We start from the raw sequence: 23,212 nt of genomic DNA, 5'->3' as shown, positions 1-23,212 counted from the left end.
AAATCCTCACTGTAGACATGACTGTATAAAAATCAGCCTAATTTAAAACTTGTGATTGTGTTTTTCTTTCAAATAGCGAGCCAAGAGAGTAATGGTGCAATGACAACTCTACTTGACTTTTAGTCTACTTTTTGCACCTGACTTTATTGAATGTGCACTTACACACAGCAAAAAGGAGTTAAATGAACTCTTCCCTCCAATTTATTTGGCTCCACGCTGAAAAAGATCACGAGATGATTGATTAAGTGATGATTGACCATTATTAAAGACACCTGATGTTAACAAGCAGAATCGAAGTATTTGTATGTCACCGTTAAAGTGGTCAGTGTATTTAGTTGGCCTCTTGATCCTTAATGTTTAGCATTTAGATTTTGTTTGACTGTCCGAAACTGGGTTATAACAGCCTTGCAAACCAGAGGAAAGATCATAATCCACCCTTGATTACGATTTGGCATCCCTTTAAGTAGTGACCTGAATAATCATGCTAGGTTTTTTATTGATTACATCGTATAGGAGAACAATATAAAAGAATAATAATTTAGACACAGGCATCAAGAATCAGCTTGAGAATCACAACAATGCTGACCATCAAAAGAGAAAGTTGTAGCCAATCAAAACTTATCCATGGCTCCCATCCTGCATTGTGGCATTAGTAAATTATACCTTTAAAAGACCAGCGTTCTACAGAAACATGTTTTGCCTGGTATGTGGGTATATGTTGGATATGCCGTAGCTTCTTATAATCTTCTGGAATTGTGTTGGACGTTATTTAAATTATATTTTAAAATGGGCATAAAATACTTGACCCATTGCTTTACCTTCCCCTCTTTTGAATAACATGCATAAACATGATAACCAAATAATACAATGGGTTAAAAAAGAAACAGAATACTCCAAAAATACATTCAAACATACTTTTATTGAACTTTAATGTGTAGAGACCAGTGGATCCCAGTGAAGTCATAAACATGGCTCACAGAAGATAGCTGTTGTTATTAGGTTTAAAGAAGCCCTGAAGCCTTGTATATCTACTGTACATTATTATTATTATTATTGATAGGAAATATATGCAAATGTTTTAGTTTCAACATGTCCCTCTAAAGTTTTGAGCATGGCCCCAAAGAAGTAAGATTCTGACTAGATCCATATACCACATAAAATTTTTGTACATGCAGTTGTCATATCCTGAACTGTGTGCACAAAACAGGATAAAGTAGCAAAAGGTGAACTGACAAATTGATTTAACTGCAGTGTGTGCATGGCCTGTGTGACGTCTGTATTGTCTCCAGTTCAGCTTTTCTGATTCTGATGTCATAAACCAGAACAGCAACAGCTGCTGCAGCAGCCGAGCCCACAAGAACAGTGACGACCAATCGGATCACAGCTTCAGCAGAATCACAACCACGGACTGAAGGAAGAAGAAAACAATTCATAGATGCAATTCTGAATTTCAGCAAAACAGATGTTGAGTAATAAAACATTAGCAAATAATAAGAAAAACTGCACATACTTGCACATGGCTGACAGAGTTGACTGAAGTCCAGATGTGTGGTCTGGTTTCTGATGGGGTTGTTGATCACACAGCTGTAGGTGTTTTTATCCTGATGTTCCACCTCCAGAGGTAGAGAGAGACTGATGCTGAGATCAGACACACTGATGCTGGACAATAAACTGTTTCCTTTGTACCAGGAGAGAGTCACATGACCCACGTTCACCGCCGAACACAGCAACGAACAAGATGATGAAGATGATGAAGATAATGATGATGAGGAACAATGTGAAGAATCTCTGATAATAATAGGAACAGGCAGTGGAGCTGGTAAACATTAGAGAATAAAACGAAACAACAAAAATTAATCAATAAAACAAAAATAACAATTTACATTTACAGTGTTTAGATAAACATATTTAGATATGTAGGACATCTATAAGGAAGATGGATTTGATTTATCGACAGACAACGTTTAATTTTTTTCACCCACCTATCAAGAACTCAACAACATTTCTTCAGGTCTCAGAGAGACAGAGATCTCTTCAAAACTTGTAGTGTTCTTGTAGCAAGTGTTGTGAGATACCAAGAGAAGTGGAGAGCATCTATAACATAGCAGTGCCGGAACTACAAGACGACGATGAGGACATTGACAACAGTGTCCCATCACACACCTGCCTGACTGACTACACCAGAGCGCACACATGTCACACACCGGAAACGTGCATGCCCTCCAATCATTTGGGCATGGTGGTGTACAAGACGTAAAAAATTATATAAATACTACTCGCTTTCTCACACAAACTGCTCATTTCGTGTCTTAGGTCATCAATGTATCATTACTATGCGGTATGGTTTAATGTGGATTTCTGTGTATGTTTTTTTTCTGTCATAGAGAAAGTTGCCTATACCAACCATGCTGCATACTCAACTTTGGTAAAGTATAAAGAGTTTTTATGTCTGGAAACACAACAATGCTTTAAAATTACATTTAGTTGTTCAACTAGTAATGTTATCTATTCTCACGCTTATTCTTGATGTCTTTGTGCTTAAGATAAAGACAAGTTTCAAGTTTCTGATCAAAAAAATTTGTTCACAGTGTTGACAAGATGAACAAACAGATCTGTACATGATGATCAGATCAAAACGCAACCATCTTCTTCTTACAGATCTCCAACAGATCGCTGGAAGTATGCAAAGTCCCCTCATTCTTTAAATGCTCCACCATCATCCCTGTCCCAAAGAAACCCAACACTACAGGACTTAAAGCCTGAAATCATTTGAAAGGTTTTTCTTATACCAGCAAATACTGGCAAACAGGGCAATTGAGGCTAGGCAAAGTCAGAATTGATAACCAGGCAGATGATCATGGCAAGTGGCTAGAATCTGGGCAGGCAGATTGAACAATCAAAGATGAACAGTAACAACCCAGAGTCAAAGGCACAAAACACTCAGAAATGACAGCCAGGGAAAATCAAGACTTTGCAGAGAAGTGGTGTGTGTATGTGGCTTTTATGTATGTCTGTGCAATCAGTCCCAAGTAAGTGGTATGAACATTTGGGAGAACACTAATATTTAGGAGACGCCTCCCTCTGGTGTTGCGTATAAGCAGTACAGGAGCCTTCTCTGTAACAGGTGGTAAGATCTGGCTTATTACATAAAAGGAAAAGTGGACCCAAAAATGAGTTATGCCTATCTCACAAAAAAGGTAAATCCGACCCAGACTCCGCAATCACTGAATTCCTCCTCTGCACCTGCAACTGTCTGGCTCAGCTCAGCTACCAAATCTGACCTCAGAAGACTACAGAGGGTAATCAGGACTGCTGAGTGAATCATTTGTACAACCCTCTCTGCGCTCCAAGAACTGTCCTCTTCCAGAGTGAGCAAAACAGCTAAGAAAATCACTCTGGGTCCCCCACATCCAGAACACTCCCTCTTTGAACTGTTATATTGTGCTATTTTGTACATTATTTTGCACATTTGTATATTATTCTTTGTATTATCAGGGCCTCATCTTATTGCTGTCATTCTGTTGCACTGTGGCGCTTGTATCACTAAAACAAATTCCTTGTATGCGTAAACATACCTGGCAATTTTGATTCTGATTTTAAGAGAAATTTGTCAACAATTTTCAATTTCTACTTGTACCATACACAATACACAAGTGTGCAACACAGCACAAACAGACCTGAATCTGAATCAACTCTATTATTTCTTTAATTTGAAATTTTTTGTTTATCATTTAAACTCAGTGGACAAAATAGTAATTGTTTACTCACCATAGACAGTAACACTGAATCTGTATGTTATCTTTTTCCCGCCAATGATGGTTATTTGATAATCTCCAGAGTCTGTGCCTGTGGTGTTCGTGATGGTCAGAGATCCAGTCTGATGATCCAGCTTCAGTCTGTCTCTGAATCTCCCATCAAGAACATCATTGTATGTTTCAAAGATTCCAGCCTCTTTATTGATTTGAGCTATACGATTCTCTGGATGTCCAAATGTCCATTTTATGATATAATTTTGATGTATTTCAGGAATATTGGATTCTAGACTGACTGAATCTCCCTCCATCACTGACACTGACTTCACTGCATCTGTATCAGCATACACTGGAAAGCACAGAGAGACACTCATTGACATTTTTACTGGAGTAGAAATAAATGTATTAAGCTAATTTTAAATCATATTCTTTTAAACAGTTTTAAACCTTCAATGTTCAGTTGTTGCCTTAAAAAACAACAAACTGAAGCTAAACATACAGATCACTTAAGTTCTTCACATGCGACATATTACACAAATAGCCTAGTCCTTCATTCAAGGGAAGACCTAAAACCCTAACCAGTACAGATCCCACAGTTATAGTTTCGTATCTGAGCAGATGTCAAGACTTACCAGACAGGCACAAACAGCAAAGCACAAATGAGAAAAACATTTTCTTTGGCAGTTTAAAAAATAGGATTATCCTTTTGCGATAATAAGTCTATAAGAACTGCTCTGCAGTCTATAAGAAGTCTATAAGAAACTGCTCTACAGACCGCGAAACATTAAAGAAGGTGCGCTTGTTCCTTCGCTGGCTGTGCTGCTTTAAATCTAGCGGGTCTGACCGTCTGTAGCTTGTTTGAGATGAGCCTTGCCTCGCTTGAAACGTAAGCGGCTGCAGGAAGGGGAGGAGTAAAATAAGCGCAGCCAAGACGGACAGTAGAACAGATACCTACGAGATCAAAGGCAGATATTGTGTCATTCTCAGTCACGCTGTGCTGCTGATAAACGTGATATAACTTCGGTTCTGTAGCTTTTACGGTATATAAAATACAGTTAAAATTTTTATTACGCTTAAATATCATAAAAATCACATTATGTTTCAAGCTGTTAAAAATTTATAGCTGTGCTTGTCCACTAGAGGACGGAAAATTATCAGATATTGAGATCAAAGGGAGATCAATATCCTACAAGATACTGTTTATTGGTCAAACACACACTTTTGACAAAAGTTATAACAGATGAGAATAAAACAAACAGACACAACACTATGTGTTATCATTGTGCAACAGACTCAATTCAAAAGCATATAACTGGATAACATATTAAGGAATAATTATTTATCATAAAATGTGCAAAAGAAATAATCTTAAACCGAATTAGTTGACATTGCTAGAGAATTGCGTGGAAAACCCGTTGTACTAAACCATTTCAGTTTTTGCACAGGATGAAACTAAACAGGTTAAGTTGGGTGAACATACAATTTTAAGTAGACTATTTAAGTTTACAATAGTAGTCTTTACCGAAATTCATTAGTTCACATTATTGATGTCTTATTTATATCATACTTTGACATTTTTTTATTAATGTGAAGAAATGTAATGGCATTTCAATGTTTTGGTTTTATTGACAGTTTTATAGTATATAAACACATCTTAACAATTGTAACTTGCTTTAGTTAGGTTTTTTGCTTGTAACTCATGATGAATGAGCATCATAATGTAGTCTTTGTTTAAGATGTTGACTTAAATTTAGCATTACTGTGATAAGAAAGTGAAATTAAACACATGACACCCTGATCATTTTAAAATAATTGGCAAAAGAGGGGTATGAGAGAAAATAATGAGTTGGCTCAGACTATTTGACATGAACACTTGACTACATCATATGATACTCAACAGTGGTGACAATATTTTGTCATACTGCAGTGCATGGTGGCAGTTTCTAATATGGTGTTACCCAGCATGCACTGCAGCATGAAGCATTCTGTTGATTGTCAACATTGCTAAGATTCATATGCTGCTTCTTGATGTCTGCGTTGTGTCTCAATTATGAGAATTCAATTCTCAATTTGAATAGTCCATTTAAGATTGTAAGTTATATTGTATTGTCAGCTAATTTGGGTTAAGAGTGTACAAGTCAAATAAAATTAAATCTAAAATGTTAATAAAAATAATATAATTTCAGTAGCTGGTTCATTTCTACTAAAAGTAACAGATACACTGAAGTTATTACTGAATGTGACACTGATGGTCAAAGATGTTTCTGAACTGTGGTTTAATCTGATTTATTTCTACGAGGAGAAGGTCATGTGATCTCAGCTCAGGAGACACTGTCAAACAACAACATTAAGCTGGTATCGGTGTTTGTTATTATATCAAATATCACATGAAATGATTAAAGAAATACTGCTGTGGTCCACACATGTTAAAATGCATATTTCAAAGCTATGAGAAACTGAAAATTATTATTTATTCATTTTTTACTGGACGAATTCAAGAGGAGAAAAAAATCTTATTGATGATGGCAAAGTGTCTGATAGTGATGATCATGTCTTATCTTGATAAAATAAAAATCCCCTCCTGCTCAATCACTCAATCACTCCATCAGGAACTCCTTCATTTAACGGTGGTATCTCCACAATCGCTGAGTCATTATCTCCATCTTTTAAGGTATCAGAAAATACAATCACAAATTAAAAACATTTTACTTATATGTATTTAAAAATGTCATAGCTAATGTCAAGCATTTACTAAGTACAAAACATTTTGTCAGTAACATCTCACTTAGTTTAAGCACTTTTCTCAAAAATGAAAATGGCATTTGATGTATTTGTGAATACATTCATGCATCTTCTAATTTGAAAACTGATATTAATTTCCCAGGATGAATTAAGGTTCACCATTTCTCTTTGATTCACTTACATCATTTTTTTGTTTAAAATCTGGATAAATGAACTGAATGAAGTCACATAACATACATCATGATCCAATTTTAAAGATTTTCAGCAGAATCTCACCTTCTTGTTCTTCTGTCATTGTTTTGCTCATCACTTCATTTGTGGTAGCAGCACATAGAAAAAGGAAAAATACAAAGAAAATGTTGCCACTAGATCAAGTGTGTTTGTGTCTGAACATCAGAGACGGTAATTACTAAATTAATATAATTCAGATGCTGTTTTATCAGCTTGAAATAGACAAAGACACTTAGTGGTGTTTCAGACAAGAATATAAAGTAAATATTTGTTTCACAATATAGTTCAGGCAAAATTTTAGTCATACATTTCTAAAGAAATAAATGGATCTATAGATTAATCAGTTTGAGCCAAATAACCTGCTGGAAAAGAACATCAGAATGTATGAGAAAGAACTGTGATCATTCTTATACTGACTAAAGCTACTCACCTCCAATATAGAATCTCTTGCTTGTGGACCCTTCATCATTGCTAATATGCAGCTGATAATCTCCAGCATGTTCAGGTGTGATGTCTGTGATGGTCAGAGATCCAGTCTTCTCGTCCAGCTTCAGTCTGTCTCTGAATCTTACATTAGGACCATCGTCATATTTAGGGGTGTGTCCGGTTCCTCTTTTAATTTCAGCTATGGGAGAGTCATGATCTCTAAACATCCACACTATGCGACTGTTTTTCTCTATATCGGGAAGACCAGTGTTTAGAATGGTAGTGTCTTCCTCAACAGCACTCACAAGCTCCACTTTATGTCGCAGCAGCACAAAGAGACAGAAAAGAAGACGTTATAGAAAGGTCAGTAATGCTTGATTAAGTGTTTACAATTTAGTGTAAATCTGTGTATATTTCAGTACATCATCACTCTTACACACAAGTACATATACATATAAATAAACTGACAGACAAATACTTACCATACATAACAACATCGTATCTCCTGTATGAAGTCCCTCTGCTGCTAAAGATCAGAGCCTCATAAAGTCCAGTGTGTTCAGCTCTGGTGTCTGCGATGGTCAGATCTCCAGTCTTCTTATCCAGTTGAAGTCTGCCTCTGAATCTCTCATCAAAATATGTAGTGATCCCTTCTTTGAATTGAACTAAGACAGATTTTTCAGCTCCAAACGTCCACAAGATCTGATCATTCTCCTGTATTTCAACATAAGTTTTTAAAAAGACAGATGTTCCCTCCTTCACTTGTTCCCTCCTCGCTTCATTTGTGACAGGAAAACAGAAACAGAGAAATACAAAGCATCAGAACATGCACACAACGTACTATGTTTTCATTTTTAATTTTTTCATATTACAGTCTAAACTTCAATTAAGTGACGAGTCCATAAATCACAGTTCAGTGTGATATTTCGAAACTTTAATCATAGATTTTTAAAGAAAAAAATGGATCTAAGGCTAAATGACCTGCTGAGAAAAATAATTAAAAACCTGAAGGTATGAGAAGGAACTGTGATCATTCTTATATTGACTAAAGCTACTCACCTTTGACAGAAACACTGAATATCATTTTTTTAGACCCTTCATCACTGCTGATCTTCAGTTTATAGATTCCTGCATGGACGGTTGTAATGTTTGTGATGGTCAGATCTCCAGTCCTCTCGTGCACCACCAGTCTGCCTCTGAATCTCACATCATCATATCTAATGATCTCTTCGGTGCCTCCTTTGATATTAGCTATGAGCGAGTTTTCATCTCCAAACAGCCACAGCATCCGAACACCTCTGTTTATTCTAACATTGGTTCTTAGAGTAATATAATTCCCCTCAAACTCCGATATTGTCTTCATTTCTTTTGTGACAACAGCACATAAAAACAGAGACATACAAAATTGTGATTAGATCATGTGTGGCAGTATGAATATTGATGCTTGAAAGTTTTACACAGATTACGCAGATTTCTTTACACTAGAGTGAAAAACCTGAGCAAAATATGTAACACTTTATAAAAGCTAAAATTAAATCCAGCGGTTCTTTAGTTTCAGAGATGATCTGGTTCAGTGTTCATGAAATGGACCTCTAGTTAATACATGTCTTGTGTTCTTATGCTTCAATCATCACTGTAGAAACTTTTATGATGCCTGTGTCATTTAATTTCTGGGTGGCTTTTCTCTCAATGAGGGTGAAACCAACAACACACACTTAAGGCTGAAATTATCTAAAGAAACCTTGTTTTGATTATTGACTGGAGTGACTCACCAATGATTTTAACACTGAACGTCTTGTAGGAGACTCTTCTGTCTCCGATCTTCAGTTTATATATTCCAGCATGTTCAGGTCTGATATTTTTAATGGTCAGGGATCCAGTTATCCTTTTTAGCTCCAGTCTTTCTTTAAATCTGTCATCAGGGCTATTATTTATGTAGATCTCTCTGTCATTTCCTTTGATTCCAGCTATAACACAGTCTTCAAATATCCACTGTATTTCATCACCTCTCTGTATTTTAATATCAGACTCTAGAGTGACAGATTCTCCCTCCATCACAGGAACAATCATCTCTTCATGTCCCAGCAGCACATAGAAATAAACAGAAATGAGGAGATTATAAGTGAGTTTGCAGATGAACGCGTCACACTGAGAAGTTCACAGCACAATTACTGGTGTTAGATAATATGTGTCCACACTACAGAGTGTTAAAAGTAACACTGAAACAGTGTTAAAGTTAATATGATAATTATGAAATTTATTGATTGAAGATAGTCCATTATTAAAGACACGTGAGGTTACAAAACTGTTTGGTCACCATTACAACGATCAGTGCTTACTTTAGTTGGGCTCTTTAGAGACAAAGACGAAGCAAAGAGGGTCAGAGAAGCCTAAACTTAAGAGAGTTGGAGCTAAAGAAATAAAGAGGCTACACGTCAGTCCATAAGTATACTGTCTAGTGATACAAGCAAGATGGATGCTATTAAACCACCGGAATCCTTAGAACTCACCAGAAACATACATTTAAGTTGGCGGACATTTAAGCAGCAATTTAGGCTTTACGTGCAAGCTGTTTGTCTGGACGATGCATTAGAATCATGAAAAATAGCACTGCTCCTGATAGTAGCTGGACCTCAAGCAATTGAAGTATACACAATACTTTCACGTTCATGGACGCTGTGGACAGAGGAAAATATGATGAGGTCATGAAGAAATTTGATGAGCACTGATCACCCAAGAAAAACTAATCAGACGAAAGGTATGTGTTTCTCTCACGCAACTTCAGAATCCTGACTGAATCTATGATCAGAGATCAAATTGTCTTTGGAATTTATGACAAGAAAATAAGAGAAAGACTCCACAAAGAGACGGAGTTAACAAGATTTGTCATGCGAGCGAACTTGTTTTGTTGCACTCTAGGGATACACCGAAATTAAAATTCTGGGCCAAAACGGAAACCAAAAATTCTGGATGTAATTGGCCAAAAACCGAAACTGAAAATGCTGTGTAATAATTATTTATTATTTGATTAAATAGTATAAAGTGTAAGACTTTTTTAAAACCCATTTTAACACAGTAAAAAGTAACAAAACTGGACAGAATTTAGTCTATTTGGACAGAAAGGGGAATTAGGGGTGAAACAGTCCAAGCAGAAGGGCAGGCAACACAAAATGGGGAGCAGAGACGTCCACTGAGCCTGCTGAGGTGGCAGCTGATTCCTGCATGGAGATGGCAGCTCTAGAGGAAGGCAAGAAGACAGGGATCCTGTACCTTGAAGTGAATCTCAGAAGTTGCACTGGTCTAGTCACCCATGCAGGAATTCAAAGAACAAGAAATTTGACACGTGAAAGTGGACAGCTGTTCTCAGGACAAACACAATAACAAGATGAGACAACTCAAAAGACAAAACAGACAAGAGTAAACAGTGAGACAAAAGCAGTCAATGTAAACTCGAAGAGTAAAAACAGAGGATCCAAGGTACTGAAACCGCGAAAACAAGGATAAATGAAAACCAAAAGTCAAAAGAGATAACAAAACTACGATTAGACTGCACCAAATCAAGGAACAAGAACTAGACACAATTAGAGAAAACAGAAAGGAATCCAGAATATAAAATAATTAGACGAAAGAGACCAAAAATACCAAGACCAAAAAACACCAAAGCACCAAAACGAACCAGAGGAGACACAACGACAAAGAACCCAATATATGAAGCAGCATACACAAGGATCAGGGAATATATAAGGAATACATGAAGCAGCATAATTAAAACATATTAATAATTGTCACGGTCTGAGGAGAGATGAGGCAGGCAGGCAGGAGAACACTGGCAACGTTTTAATGAAACTTAGGATTGGCGTAACGCCGAGCAAACATCAGCTCAAAACAAAGAGGAACACAAAAACAAATACTCAAATGCGGGTAGTCCGTATCAGAAGGGATAATCACAAGAAGATCGAGTTCGAGAGCGCAGACAGAAGCATGTGAACGTAACTTCAGTCCCAGCCGAGGAAAGACTGGGTTTCCGCTGTATATATGGAGGTGAGTTAATTTACCCACGACCGCTCCTCAGGGCCGAAACCCTCCCAGTCCACTAGGTACTGGAGGCGGTTGCCCCGTCGCCGAGAGTCAAGGATTTCCTGGTCCCGGTAGATGTTCTCGGTGGGTTCGATCTCGGGAGGTGGGGGGGGTAGTTCCGCGTCTGTGGAGGGAGGAAGAACAGGATTAGTGAATTTCTTCAGGAGTGAAACGTGGAAGGAAGGTGAGATGCGATATTGATGTGGTAGTTGGAGCCGGTAGGTGACAGGGGTGATCTGCCGGACCACGGGAAAAGGACCGATGTACCGGGGATTCAGCTTTTTACAGGGCAGGCGAAGGCGGATGTCTCGGGTGGAGAGCCAGACCAATTCTCCCGGCTGGTAGATGGGGTTAGGTGACCGACGGACATCCGCCTGGTGTTGATGGCGTCGCACTGCCTGTTGAAGTTGGACATGGGCTGAGTCCCACACCTTCTCGCTCTCCCGGAACCAGTAGTCCACCGCCGGAACCGAAGAGGGCTCACCCGACCAGGGGAACAGAGGAGGTTGGTAGCCCAGCACGCATTGGAATGGTGTGAGCCCGGTGGTGGTCTGGCGGAGCGAGTTCTGGGCATACTCGGCCCAGGGCAGGTACTGGTTCCAGCTATTCTGGTTCTGGTGTCAGTAAGCGCGTAGGTATCGGGCAAGCTCCTGGACCTTACGTTCCGTCTGGCCATTAGCCTGGGGATGGTACCCGGAGGTGAGGCTGACTGTTACCCCCAGTAGACGGAAGAATTCTCGCCATACCCGTGATGTGAATTGCGGGCCTCGGTCCGACACCATGTCTTCGGGTAGTCTGAAGTTTCGGAAGACATTGTTGAAGAGGGCCAGAGCGGTGTCCAGAGCTGTGGGAATACCAGGTAAAGGGACAAATTTACACATCTTAGAGAAACGGTCTACTATTATTAGTACAGCTGTGTGACCGTTAGAGGGAGGCAGATCGTTGGCGAAGTCAATTCCGATGTGGGACCAGGGCCGCTCGGGTATGGGGAGAGGTTGGAGCTTGCCTGCCGGGAGCCGACGAGGTGTGGAGGTCACAGCACAAACTGGGCAGGAGCGGACATACCTAGCAACGTCTTGTGTCATCTGCGGCCACCAGAACCTTTGGGAGAGAATGGAGAGGGTTCGGTACCTGCCAGGATGCCCGGTTCCCGGAGAGGTGTGTGCGGAGTCCAGAAGGGCGATGCGCAGGCGAGATGGTACATATTGGCGGCCCTCCGGACCTCCCGGCGGAGCGGGTTCCTCGCGGCTGGCGGCACGGATCTGGTCCTCCAGTTCCCACACTATAGGAGCGGCAAAGATATGAGGAGGAAGAATGGGTTCGGGTGAGTCGGGTACCTGATCAGGTTGGTGGATACAGGAGAGTGCGTCGGCTTTGCCGTTCTTGGAGCCGGGTCGGTAGGAGATGGTGAAATTAAAGCGTGTGAAGAATAAGGACCAACGGGATTGTCGGGGGTTCAGGCGTTGAGCTTTTCTGAGGTATTGTAGGTTCTTGTGATCCGTGATAACTTCGAAAGGGAACTGGGATCCTTCCAGCCAGTGCCGCCATTCCTCCAGGGCGAGCTTGATGGCGAGGAGTTCCCGGTTGCCCACGTCGTAGTTTTGCTCCGCCGGGGACAGTTTACGGGAGAAAAATGCACACGGACGGAGTACGGCCACTGTGAGAGGACGCCACCGACTCCCAGGGTAGCCGCATCCACCTCGACCACGAAGCGCTTGTTGGGGTCTGGATGATGGAGGATTGGGGCAGTGCAGAAAGCGGCCTTCAGTGTTTGGAATGCTTGTTGTGCCTCAGGGGTCCAGGTGAAGGGTCTGTTCGAGGAACGGGTGAGAGAGGTTAAGGGAGCAGACAGGTTACTATAGCCGGGTATGAATCGGCGATAAAAGTTAGCGAAACCTAGAAAACGTTGTACTTCCTTTATTGAACTAGGTCTTGGCCACTCCTGCACTGCTCGGATCTTCTGATGATCCATCTTGAGGCCCGCAGGGGTGACGATGTAGCCCAGGAAGTGAACGGAGGATTGGTGGAAGCGGCATTTCTCCAGTTTGAGGTAGAGGTGGTGGTATCTCAGGCGGGTTAGGACTTGGCGTACGTGTAGGTGATGAGTTGGCAGATCGGGGGAGTAAATGAGAATGTTGTCAATATAGATGATGAGGAATCGGTTGAGCATGTCTCGGAAGATCTCATTCATGAAATCCTGGAACACTGAGGGACTGTTGGCGAGGCCATACGGCATAACGAGATATTCGTAGTGTCCGGTGGGAGTGATGAACGCTGTTTTCCACTCGTCACCCCTGCGTATACGAAAGATTAAACAGTTCATCATGTACAGACAGGAGTGAAGTAATGGGTCCAAATACCTCCTTCAAATGAGCCAGGAAGGTTGTAGCTGAATTAACGACAGGGTTCCGGGCTGAGTGGAGGGCTTCAGCCCACTGCAGCGCACGTCCTTGTAACAGTGCGATGATAAAGGTTACTTTGGCGGCTTCAGAGGTGAATTAGTGAGCCTGTGACTCCAGATATAGGGAACATTGGAGCACAAAGCCGTTACACGTTTCCCTCTCACCGGAGTACGGTGACGGTCGAGCGAGGGGACATGCCGGAGCTGTAGTGGGTCGGGACAAAGCCGCGTGGATAGCTGCGGCGATCTCGTGTAGTGGATTCGGCGAGCTGGTGGGTTCCGCGTTGGCGTCTTCTTCCATCTCGTTTTATATCGCGGCTGGGATTCTGTCACGGTCTGAGGAGAGATGAGGCAGGCAGGCAGGAGAACACTGGCAACGTTTTAATGAAACTTAGGATTGGCGTAACGCCGAGCAAACATCAGCTCAAAACAAAGAGGAACACAAAAACAAATTTTTAAATGCGGGTAGTCCGTATCAGAAGGGATAATCACAGGAAGATCGAGTTCGAGAGCGCAGACAGAAGCATGTGAACGTAACTTCAGTCCCAGCCGAGGAAAGACTGGGTTTCCGCTGTATATATGGAGGTGAGTTAATTACTAACAGGTGTGGTGAACAGGTGGCTAGAATTCCGGAGATGTTGAGCGGGTGATTGGCGTGGGAGACGGTGATCTGGTGGGTGTGTTTGTGACAATAATAAATACTGTTAAATATATTGTAAATATATATATATATATATATATATATATATATATATATATATATATATATATATATATATATATATATATAAATATATTGTTCATTGTTTGTTCATATTAGTTAACACATTAACTAACTGGACTTTATTGTGTTACCTTAATATTAGTTAGCGATTCCATGCAAAAGAATCAAATATAACTAATTGTTCAAGTAATGTATAATCCCACAAAGCTATTATTTTCAGATCATGTGAGCAGAGCACAAAATCATGTCAGTAGTGCTAATGCAAACAAGAACAAGTACGCTACATAGACATTAATGATAAACTCTTGCTGTTATTGAGAATTACAGAGGATCAGATGCTGATGTTTTATTGGTTAAATGACCAATAAATAAAACCAAGCATTTGTTCGTTGCCAAATCAAACTTTTTTCTTTCTGCTTATAGCTTATGATAAATGAACGTCATGAAGTAGTTTCTGTTTGGGTTATTGACTGACATTGACATAATTGTTACTGATTTACAACAAAAGTATTATTAAACGGTAATGCTTCAACATTGAAAAGGGAGGGAGAAAACTTAAAGAGCTGAATTGGTTGAGAATTTTAGACATGAACACTTATGACATGATACTTAACAGTGGTGACAATAATTTTTCATACTTTAGTGCAAGAAATCAGTCAGAAATTGATCAGAAATTATGTTTAAAGGAGTTAACAAGCCACAAACAGAAAGTCAAATACACACACACGCACACAAAAAATGGCCATCATGATGAGTATGTGTCTGTTATTGTTAAAAACAGCATTTGGAATCAAATCTGAAGACTGCAGTAGGATTTGTGCAAAAAATGGCAGATAGTAAATGCAATTAACGTGTAATATAAATTGATATATTCCTAATTAAGCAAACAAACACAGACTTCTGCCATTTTTGCCATTTTTATTTAAGGCAGTGCATACTGGGTAACACCCAGTGGTGTAGTCCTAAAAAAAAGTGGTTTAGTCAGCATCTGATCTTCTGTAATTCTCAATAACAGCATGTGTTCATCACTAATACACAGTCATCATTTAATTTGTCGCTCTGGATGTGACTCTGGTTTAGTGTCGATTTAACTTTATTTAAAGAGGGATCAAATGTTCTTTGGAGAGTTTGCTGTGCACTCTACTATAACAAAACAAAGCAATTTTTGATACTTACTCTTTTGTCTTTGGAGTTCAGAGATCTTGCGGCGATAGTAAAAAACACCAGCTCCAAACACCAGCAGAACAACAACAACACCAACAGCTATTACTGCTTTAGCAACTGAAGACAGATCTGTAATGACAAAGACAGACAGACATCAGCACTATATGACCTGAGTCAAGGTCTGATACTGTAATGATAAACACAGAAGGTCATTATTATGCATATATTAAATGCGAACAGAGCTTTGTAAGATGAACAGATCTCAGCTTTTTAGAAATTATAATGAGAGCTCTTTGCTGGCATTCAGCAGTCTGTTTGCTATTATATAAAAAAAAAAAACTAAACAGCGGTTTGGGAATGTGTGATGAAGCTGAGCCCACCAGCTCGGGGAGGGGATGTAAGTCTGTGAAAGGATGTAATGTGATGGCTCACTCGCAGCATCACTTCAGTGCAAAGCACAGTTTTATTTACAGTGCAGAAGGATTGTCCACAGTGAAGGATATATAGAGGCGCACACAAAAAATGACAAAAAAAACAAACCCAAAGTACCAAAAAAACAACTAAAAGGGAAAATAAACCAAAAAATAATCCAACGGCAATATATGTACACGCATATACAAAGGGCGTTTTAAATTACTCAAGGCACTGCAGTAGCACTTTTGCATTGATTTAGTAAACAATCACGTCCCGAATTTTGGCCTCCGCTTATATAGACCAAACTTCACCCCTTTTTTGGGTCGTACCATCCACAGGTAAGTCCAACATTTACAGAAACAATACCCCATCTATTTGGCACTCATTATTAAACATTGAATTCAAACCTCTTCACATACATAAATCGACGTGCAATTCTTTAACACTTAACACATTTAATACATTATGTCCACACGTAAACAACTATTCATACGTTGACAATGGTTTCGCCAGCTTCCGGTTGTGCGGCGTGTGTATTAGAGATGAACACCTGCTGTTATTGAGAATTACAGAAGGACCAGATGATGACGTTTTATTGGTTAAAATGATGTCACCATCATGGAGTTCATAAATTTGATAATATGATGTCTTTCTAAACACAGCAAATCTGGTTGTTATAACTCTGTTAAAGCAGTCAAACACTACATAATATAAAGCCAAGGGTCAAGAACCCAACTACAACCCAACACTGATCACCGTAACAGTGACTACATTATGATTTTCTTGTTAACATCAGGTGTCTTCAATAACGGATAATCATCACTCAGTGAATCTCTTAATTATCTCATTAACGTTAAGACTGCTTCAGTGTTACTTTTAACACTCTAGTGTGGACACACATAGACACCCAGCAGTGTTATTTTAACATCAGGGATTTTGCCTTGTAAATGTAATACTACAACTAGCAAGCACTTTGCCTGATTAACGCATTTGCTGATTTGAGTTACTCACCAGTGACAGTGACAGAGACCGTGATCGTCCTGAGTATGGTGCGTCGGCCGCTGCTGATCTGTAGTTTATAAAGTCCAGAGTTTTTTTCATTGGTTTCGGTAATGGTCAGTGATCCAGTCTGATGATTCACTTTCAGTCTACCTTCAAATCTTGCATCATCTTCATAGAATGGTGTGGCTGTTCGACTGACGTTAGCTATCCTAGTGTCTCCGAACTTCCACTGTATGATATCATTGACCTGTATTTCAGTAAGAGCAGAGCTTAGAGTGACTGGATATCCCTCCATCACTGACACTGTCTCCAATGCACCTGTGTGAATACATGATAAACATTAACAGCTACATAGGTATTAATTAAATGCACCTGGAGCAAATTTTTTAACAGTATGTATATTACTAAGTAGTTACTAGATTACTAGCTAAGGTTTGTTTAAAAAAAGATTTGTTGCTAGTAACTTTTTTGAAAATGTAAGTTGTTAATGGTTTCAGAAAAGTCAAAAGATTTTGAGGTTGTGCAATTTCTGACTCGTTCAACTGTTTTTTAAATCGGGAACTGACCAAGGTTTCGGCCTCTTTTACATTAACGGCACATATTCTCTCAGATGAAATATATGGGTTGTATTTGATATTGTCTTATATTTTCTAATATAGCCTAAATCAAATCAGAACACTTAATGGAGGGAGCTTAAGGAAAAAGAGTTACTGCAAACACATCATTTCTTAGCCTTAGACATTCAATTCAGTGCAAATATGTTTGTCTATTTGATTCACAGTGCTGATCTAAATAAACACTCACCGCTGACCATGACACTGAATGTCTTGTATATGGTGTGTTTGCTGCCACTGATGTTAACTTCATAAAGTCCAGAGAGGCTGCTTTCAATGTTCCTGATGGTCAGAGATCCAGTCAAACAGTCCAGCTGTAGTCTGTCTCTGAATCTCTCCTCAGGACCATCAGATGTGCTGAAGATTCCAGCTGTTCTGTTGATTTCAGCTATAGGATATTTCTGCTGTCCACTCCACTGTATCTCATCATATCTATGAATGTCAGGAACTTCAGTTTTTAGAGTAACAGAATCTCGCTTCATCACTAATATCGGCCCCGCTGCATCCGCTCGTGTAACTGGAGAAGAAACAGAAGTAATAAGTACTGCAGCTATTAAGATTACAAGACCACATATCAACTTTTGAGGACTTTACGGAAACGTGACTGCAATTGGAGAGAATGTGCTTACAGAAATAAAGCGAGTTACATCTGACATGACATTTAGCTGATGTATTGGAAATGGAAATATACTGCCATAACACTACATAAAAAAGTAAGTGAAGTACATTGTATTTGGCATCTGAAGTGAAGATGATGAAATCAACTGAATGTTTTAAAAAAGAAAAGTTTCTAAGGGGAGGTTTCAGTCAGTTCCTGTTCTCTTGTTGAGTCAAATCAAACCTTTTGTCTGTGAAGGTCATGGTGCATCTTCTCTAATCTTAATTGCTGGTCATTGTTCATGCACGTCAGTACTTTAATTGTGGATGCAATGACTTAAGGCCCATGACACACCATTGGCCAACAATGGGCTGTCCTGAGTCAGCTAAATAAAACTTTATTTTGGCTTGCTGTACTTTTGCATCAGTACAGCAATGACTTTAGGCCAATTGCATTAACATCTCTCATAATTAAATGTTTTTGAAAACTGATGAAAGAGCAATTACTTTCTAAAACTAAACTTTTAAGACACTCGTCTCATTATTCCTTATCTGCTTATTACAAAATTCTATGTTTAGGAATGATACAGAAATCTCATCTATCTTGCAAGTCTGCCAGTTATATTACAGATTATTTGTTATTTTCATTATTGAAAAGCACCTGATACTCACCACTGAGACTGAATTCTAAAGTCTTGTCATTGGGGAGGTCTACTTTATAAAGTCCAGAGTCTGTGGTAATGATGTCTCTGATGGTCAGTGATCCAGTCTGATTGTCCAGCTCCAGCCTGCCTCTGAATCTCTCATCAGGACCATCGTATGTATCTGCTTTGTTGGCCGGTCTATTGATTCTAGCTATTTGGTCACTTCCAGGTCCAAACCTCCAGTCTATCACATCATTTCTCTGTATTTCAGTGAGACCAGTGTGCAGGGTGACCGAATCTCCTTCATTCACCGACACAACATCTGCATCACCAAATACACCTGAAAACGAAAGAGGAACAGTTCTCAGATAAAAAAAGGGGAAACGTTGATGTAAAATCTACACTTTATTTTTTTAGTTAAATAGTGTCATATTTTGACTGAATTGACTCAGTTGCTGAATACATGTTGTGGCATTTTTAAATATATTGTATCAATGTATCACTTCATTTTCCCTGTGTATTTATGTCCTAGCAGGACAACCATTATTCTCTATGCTGTTATACAGAGATGAGCAAATTGATGCAACTGAGTGTAACTAACTGCGTTTCTTAATTACTTTTTACGTAATCGACATATTTAAAAAAATGTTCTCCAAAAGATTGCAAGCACATAACTCAGGGGCCCGTTTCACAAACAGGGCTTGGTCTTCACACAGTCTGAGGCCCCGCCCCACGATTGTTGATTGACAGCATCATTGTCAACATTGAATCTATAGTTAATAAACTTTATTATTCCAAGTGTGAGAGACCTTGAATGTTTGAGGTACACTCAGGCACTGATGCCTGAGTTAGAGGCAAGCAAGCTTTGTAAAAATAATATTTTTATGGCATTTAGACAGGTGTGTTCAATGCAGTTAAAATTAATAAATGTAAGAAGATGAAACAAGATACATCTCTAGATTTAACATTATTTGTTTTTCATATATTTCTCTGAAAAGTACATTTTTGCAATCTGGAGTAGTCGATCACTCAGTGAATATTCTTTAATGACATTTAACATTTTAGCTTTCATCATGTTATTTCATTTTAAATTAAAAAAAAAAAAAAAAAGTATTTGAAAAATCTAAATTTTTGAGCCGGGGACGTCTTGTCACGAATGAGGGGTCTGAGGCGTGCGGATCCATATGCACGCTTTTATTAAATGAAGGCATGGTCAAAACAGGTAGGCATCTAACAGGGAAAACAGGAGTATAAGAGGCGAGGCAATAACAAAATCCAGAGACAGGCGAAGATCAGGTCAGGCAGCAAACAATCAGAACAACAGAAGACAGGCAGGGTCAAAACCAAGGAATCTAAGACTAAAGGAAACAACAATCTAACAATAATACAGGCAAACAATGCAACCTGCAGGTGAGGGGCCTACAACAGTCTTTATAGTCCTCAGACAGGAAGTAGCAGCAGAGGGAGCACCCAGAGGTAAGAGCTCCCTCTGCTGGCTTGGTGACATAGCACATCCCCCCCCACCCTAGGAGCGACTCCTGGCGCTCCATAAAAACAACAAAACAACACTGGGAGCTTAGGAGGGGGTTCCGGGAGGGAGTCAGCAAACGGAGTCCAGGGAGGAAGAGACGGAGGGAGGAGCAAGGGAGAAGACAGGAGGAGTCCGGAGCGGGAGGCGATCCAGAGCCCAGCCATGATGGTCAGTGGTGGAGCCGGCGGAGGGAGGAGCCATGGAGAGGTAGCGGTCATCAATCCCATGGGGCCGACCGACGGCGGCAGAGCAGGTGGTCGAGGAGACTGAGGCGGAGGAGGAGAGCCGAAGAGCCAGGGTGACACAGAGGCGCTGGAGGTCCTAGGCGATACCGCAGGCTTCGGCGACTGACGCGGAGACGAGGCACGAGAAGGACGCTGCGGAGCCAGAGCGACAGGAGGACTGAGGTGGAGCCGGGGGGAAGGAGGAGCCTGACAGAGCTGGAGGGATGGAGGGACGAGGTGAAGCTGGAGGAGAGGAATCCTGAGGCGACGGATGGTCGACGACCGACCAATGCGGAGCCGGAAAGACGATGGAGCCTGGTGGAGCTGGTGAACTGACGGAGCACGGTGGAGAGGAGGGAGCTAGGAGCCTAAGGGAAGCCGACGGGTCTACAAGCCGAGGTGGAGTCCGAGACTCGGAGGCGGGACTATGAAGCGAGGGATCCTTCACCCACGACAGCGATGGAGACTGGCAAGCGGCGCTGGGAAGGCGGCGGCCATCTTGGCAAGCGGCGCTGGGAAGGCGGCGGCCATCTTGGCAAGCGGCTCTGGGAAGGCGGCGGCCATCTTGGCGAGCGGCTCTGGGAACGCGCCGGCCTTCTTGGCAAGCGGCTCTGGGAAGGCGGCGGCCATCTTGGCAAGCGGCGCTGGGAAGGCGGCGGCCATCTTGGCAAGCGGCGATGGGAATGCGGTGGCCATCTTGGCAAGCGGTGATGGGAAGGCGGCGCCATCTTGGCAAGCGGCGATGGGAAGGCGGCGGCCATCTTGGCAAGCGGCGCTGGGAAGGCGGCGGCCATCTTGGCAAGCGGCGCTGGGAAGGCGGCGGCCATCTTGGCAAGCGGCTCTGGGAAGGCGGCGGCCATCTTGGCAAGCGGCTCTGGGAAGGCGGCGGCCATCTTGGCAAGCGCTGGGAAGGCGGCGCCATCTTGGCAAGCGCGATGGAAGGCGGCGGCTATCTTGGCAGCGGCGATGGGAAGGCGGCGGCCATCTTGGCAAGCGGCGCTGGGAAGGCGGCGGCCATCTTGGCAAGCGGCTCTGGGAAGGCGGCGGCCATCTTGGGATGCGGCTCTGGGAAGGCGGCGGCCATCTTGAGACGCGGCGCTGGGAAGGCGGCGGCCATCTTGGGAAGCGGCGCTGGGAAGGCGGCGGCCATCTTGGGAAGCGGCGCTGGGAAGGCGGCGGCCATCTTGTGAAGCGGCGCTGGGAAGGCGGCGGCCATCTTGGGAAGCGGCGCTGGGAAGGCGGCGGCCATCTTGTGAAGCGGCGCTGGGAAGGCGGCGGCCATCTTGGGAAGCGGCGCTGGGAAGGCGGCGGCCATCTTGTGAAGCGGCGCTGGGCAGGCGGCCATCTTGGGGAGCGGCGCTGGGCAGGCGGCCATCTTGTGAAGCAGCTCGAGGAAGGCGGCCATTACAGGAGTTGATACGGTGTCCTTTTCCTCCGTAATACCCAGCGTGAAAGCTGACCCCACAGTCACTAAACCAAACTCAATAAACTGTGCAAGCGACTCACGTGGACCCTCGCGAACAAGTTTCGTCTTGAGTGGCTGATTTATTCCCTCATGAAACAACTCAATCAACAAACAGTCAGGTAAGTCAGAGAGGTAAGCCATGTCCAAAAATCGAGAGGCGAGGCAATAACAAAATCCAGAGACAGGACAAGATCAGGTCAGGCAGCAAACAATCAGAACAACAGAAGACAGGCAGGGTCAAAACCAAGGAATCTAAGACTAAGAAAACTCAGGGAAACAACAATCTAACAATAATACAGGCGAACGATGCAACCTGCAGGTGAGGAGCCTACAACAGTCTTTATCGTCCTCAGACAGGAAGTAGCAGCAGAGGGGGTGATTGCAGATCACCCAGAGGTAAGAGCTCCCTCTGCTGGCTTGGTGACACGTCTATTTGACATGGAATGAATATTCTGTTCTGCTTTGCTTTTCTGGTTTGGGCTTGCCTGTTTGTTAATAATATAAAAAGTTACATTTTGGGCAAATATAAAAGCCTTTTCACACCAAAAGTGAAACAAATAAACGGCGAGCACATCAAAAATAAATAAATAATAATGAGATCTTACATACAACAACTATACTTTTTTCTCATATTTGGAGAAGACTGCGCAATCTCGTATGGCATTTAAATATTACAATATAAAAGTTACATAACCAAAACCAAATCTTACTCTATTTGCTACATTTTGATAAAAAGCGATCGCATAGCGGGAATAAAAAAGATAACTGAAAGCCCAATTTCTGGTGAAAGTGAAACCGAAAGTATTTAAGAAATAAATACGAACCTTACCTTTCACGATCAATAAAAACATGAACAAAATAAAGTTATTCATAATGTTGTTATAATAAATAGAAGAAAATAACTCAAAACCCGACCTCGCACAGAAAAACTAGTTTACTAATTAATTTTAGGTACTTTTATGTTCGATGTTCTTGGTTGTATCTGTAATGCTGAAAGATATTAGATATGTTTGTCGTCTGTTAAGGCGAGTCAAACGTGTCTGTGTGAGTATCTAAAATGGCCGAAGCTATTTTTATTTTAAGACACTCGACAGGCGAGGCACATTAGAGGCGTATTGCTGCCCTCCTCGGTTCATTTTATGAAGTCCCCTTAAAGAAATATTATTTACACATGGTCCAGTTCGGTGATGAAAGTTAATAATCA

At 41.3% G+C, this 23,212-nt stretch overlaps 2 protein-coding genes across 3 annotated transcripts; both read right to left on the bottom strand.

The window, feature by feature from the left end:
- Positions 1–948: 948 nt before the first annotated feature.
- Positions 949–4,814, bottom strand: LOC122327474. The gene is made up of 4 exons (XM_043222865.1): positions 4,385–4,814; positions 3,769–4,101; positions 1,511–1,816; positions 949–1,408 (listed from the first exon to the last, which is right to left on the bottom strand). The coding sequence occupies exons 1-4, from the start codon at positions 4,422–4,424 to the stop codon at positions 1,242–1,244; spliced, it is 846 nt and encodes a 281-aa protein (XP_043078800.1). The 5' UTR covers positions 4,425–4,814; the 3' UTR covers positions 949–1,241.
- A 122-nt stretch (positions 4,815–4,936) lies between these two features.
- On the bottom strand, positions 4,937–23,066 carry LOC122327317. 2 transcript variants are annotated; one of them, XM_043222589.1, is made up of 11 exons: positions 22,838–23,066; positions 18,817–19,128; positions 17,738–18,064; positions 16,943–17,251; positions 15,530–15,646; positions 8,924–9,223; positions 8,211–8,516; positions 7,634–7,927; positions 7,156–7,464; positions 6,771–6,803; positions 4,937–6,415 (listed from the first exon to the last, which is right to left on the bottom strand). In XM_043222589.1, the coding sequence occupies exons 1-11, from the start codon at positions 22,878–22,880 to the stop codon at positions 6,342–6,344; spliced, it is 2,424 nt and encodes an 807-aa protein (XP_043078524.1). In that variant the 5' UTR covers positions 22,881–23,066; the 3' UTR covers positions 4,937–6,341. The 2 variants fall into 2 exon arrangements, with proteins under 2 accessions (XP_043078524.1, XP_043078525.1); XM_043222590.1 differs by lacking the exon at positions 15,530–15,646.
- Between the last annotated feature and the right edge of the window lie 146 nt (positions 23,067–23,212).

Source organism: Puntigrus tetrazona, chromosome 22, assembly GCF_018831695.1.
Source record: "Puntigrus tetrazona isolate hp1 chromosome 22, ASM1883169v1, whole genome shotgun sequence".
NCBI classification, from domain to species: domain Eukaryota; kingdom Metazoa; phylum Chordata; class Actinopteri; order Cypriniformes; family Cyprinidae; genus Puntigrus; species Puntigrus tetrazona.
This window is presented reverse-complemented; position numbering and strand designations above follow the sequence as displayed.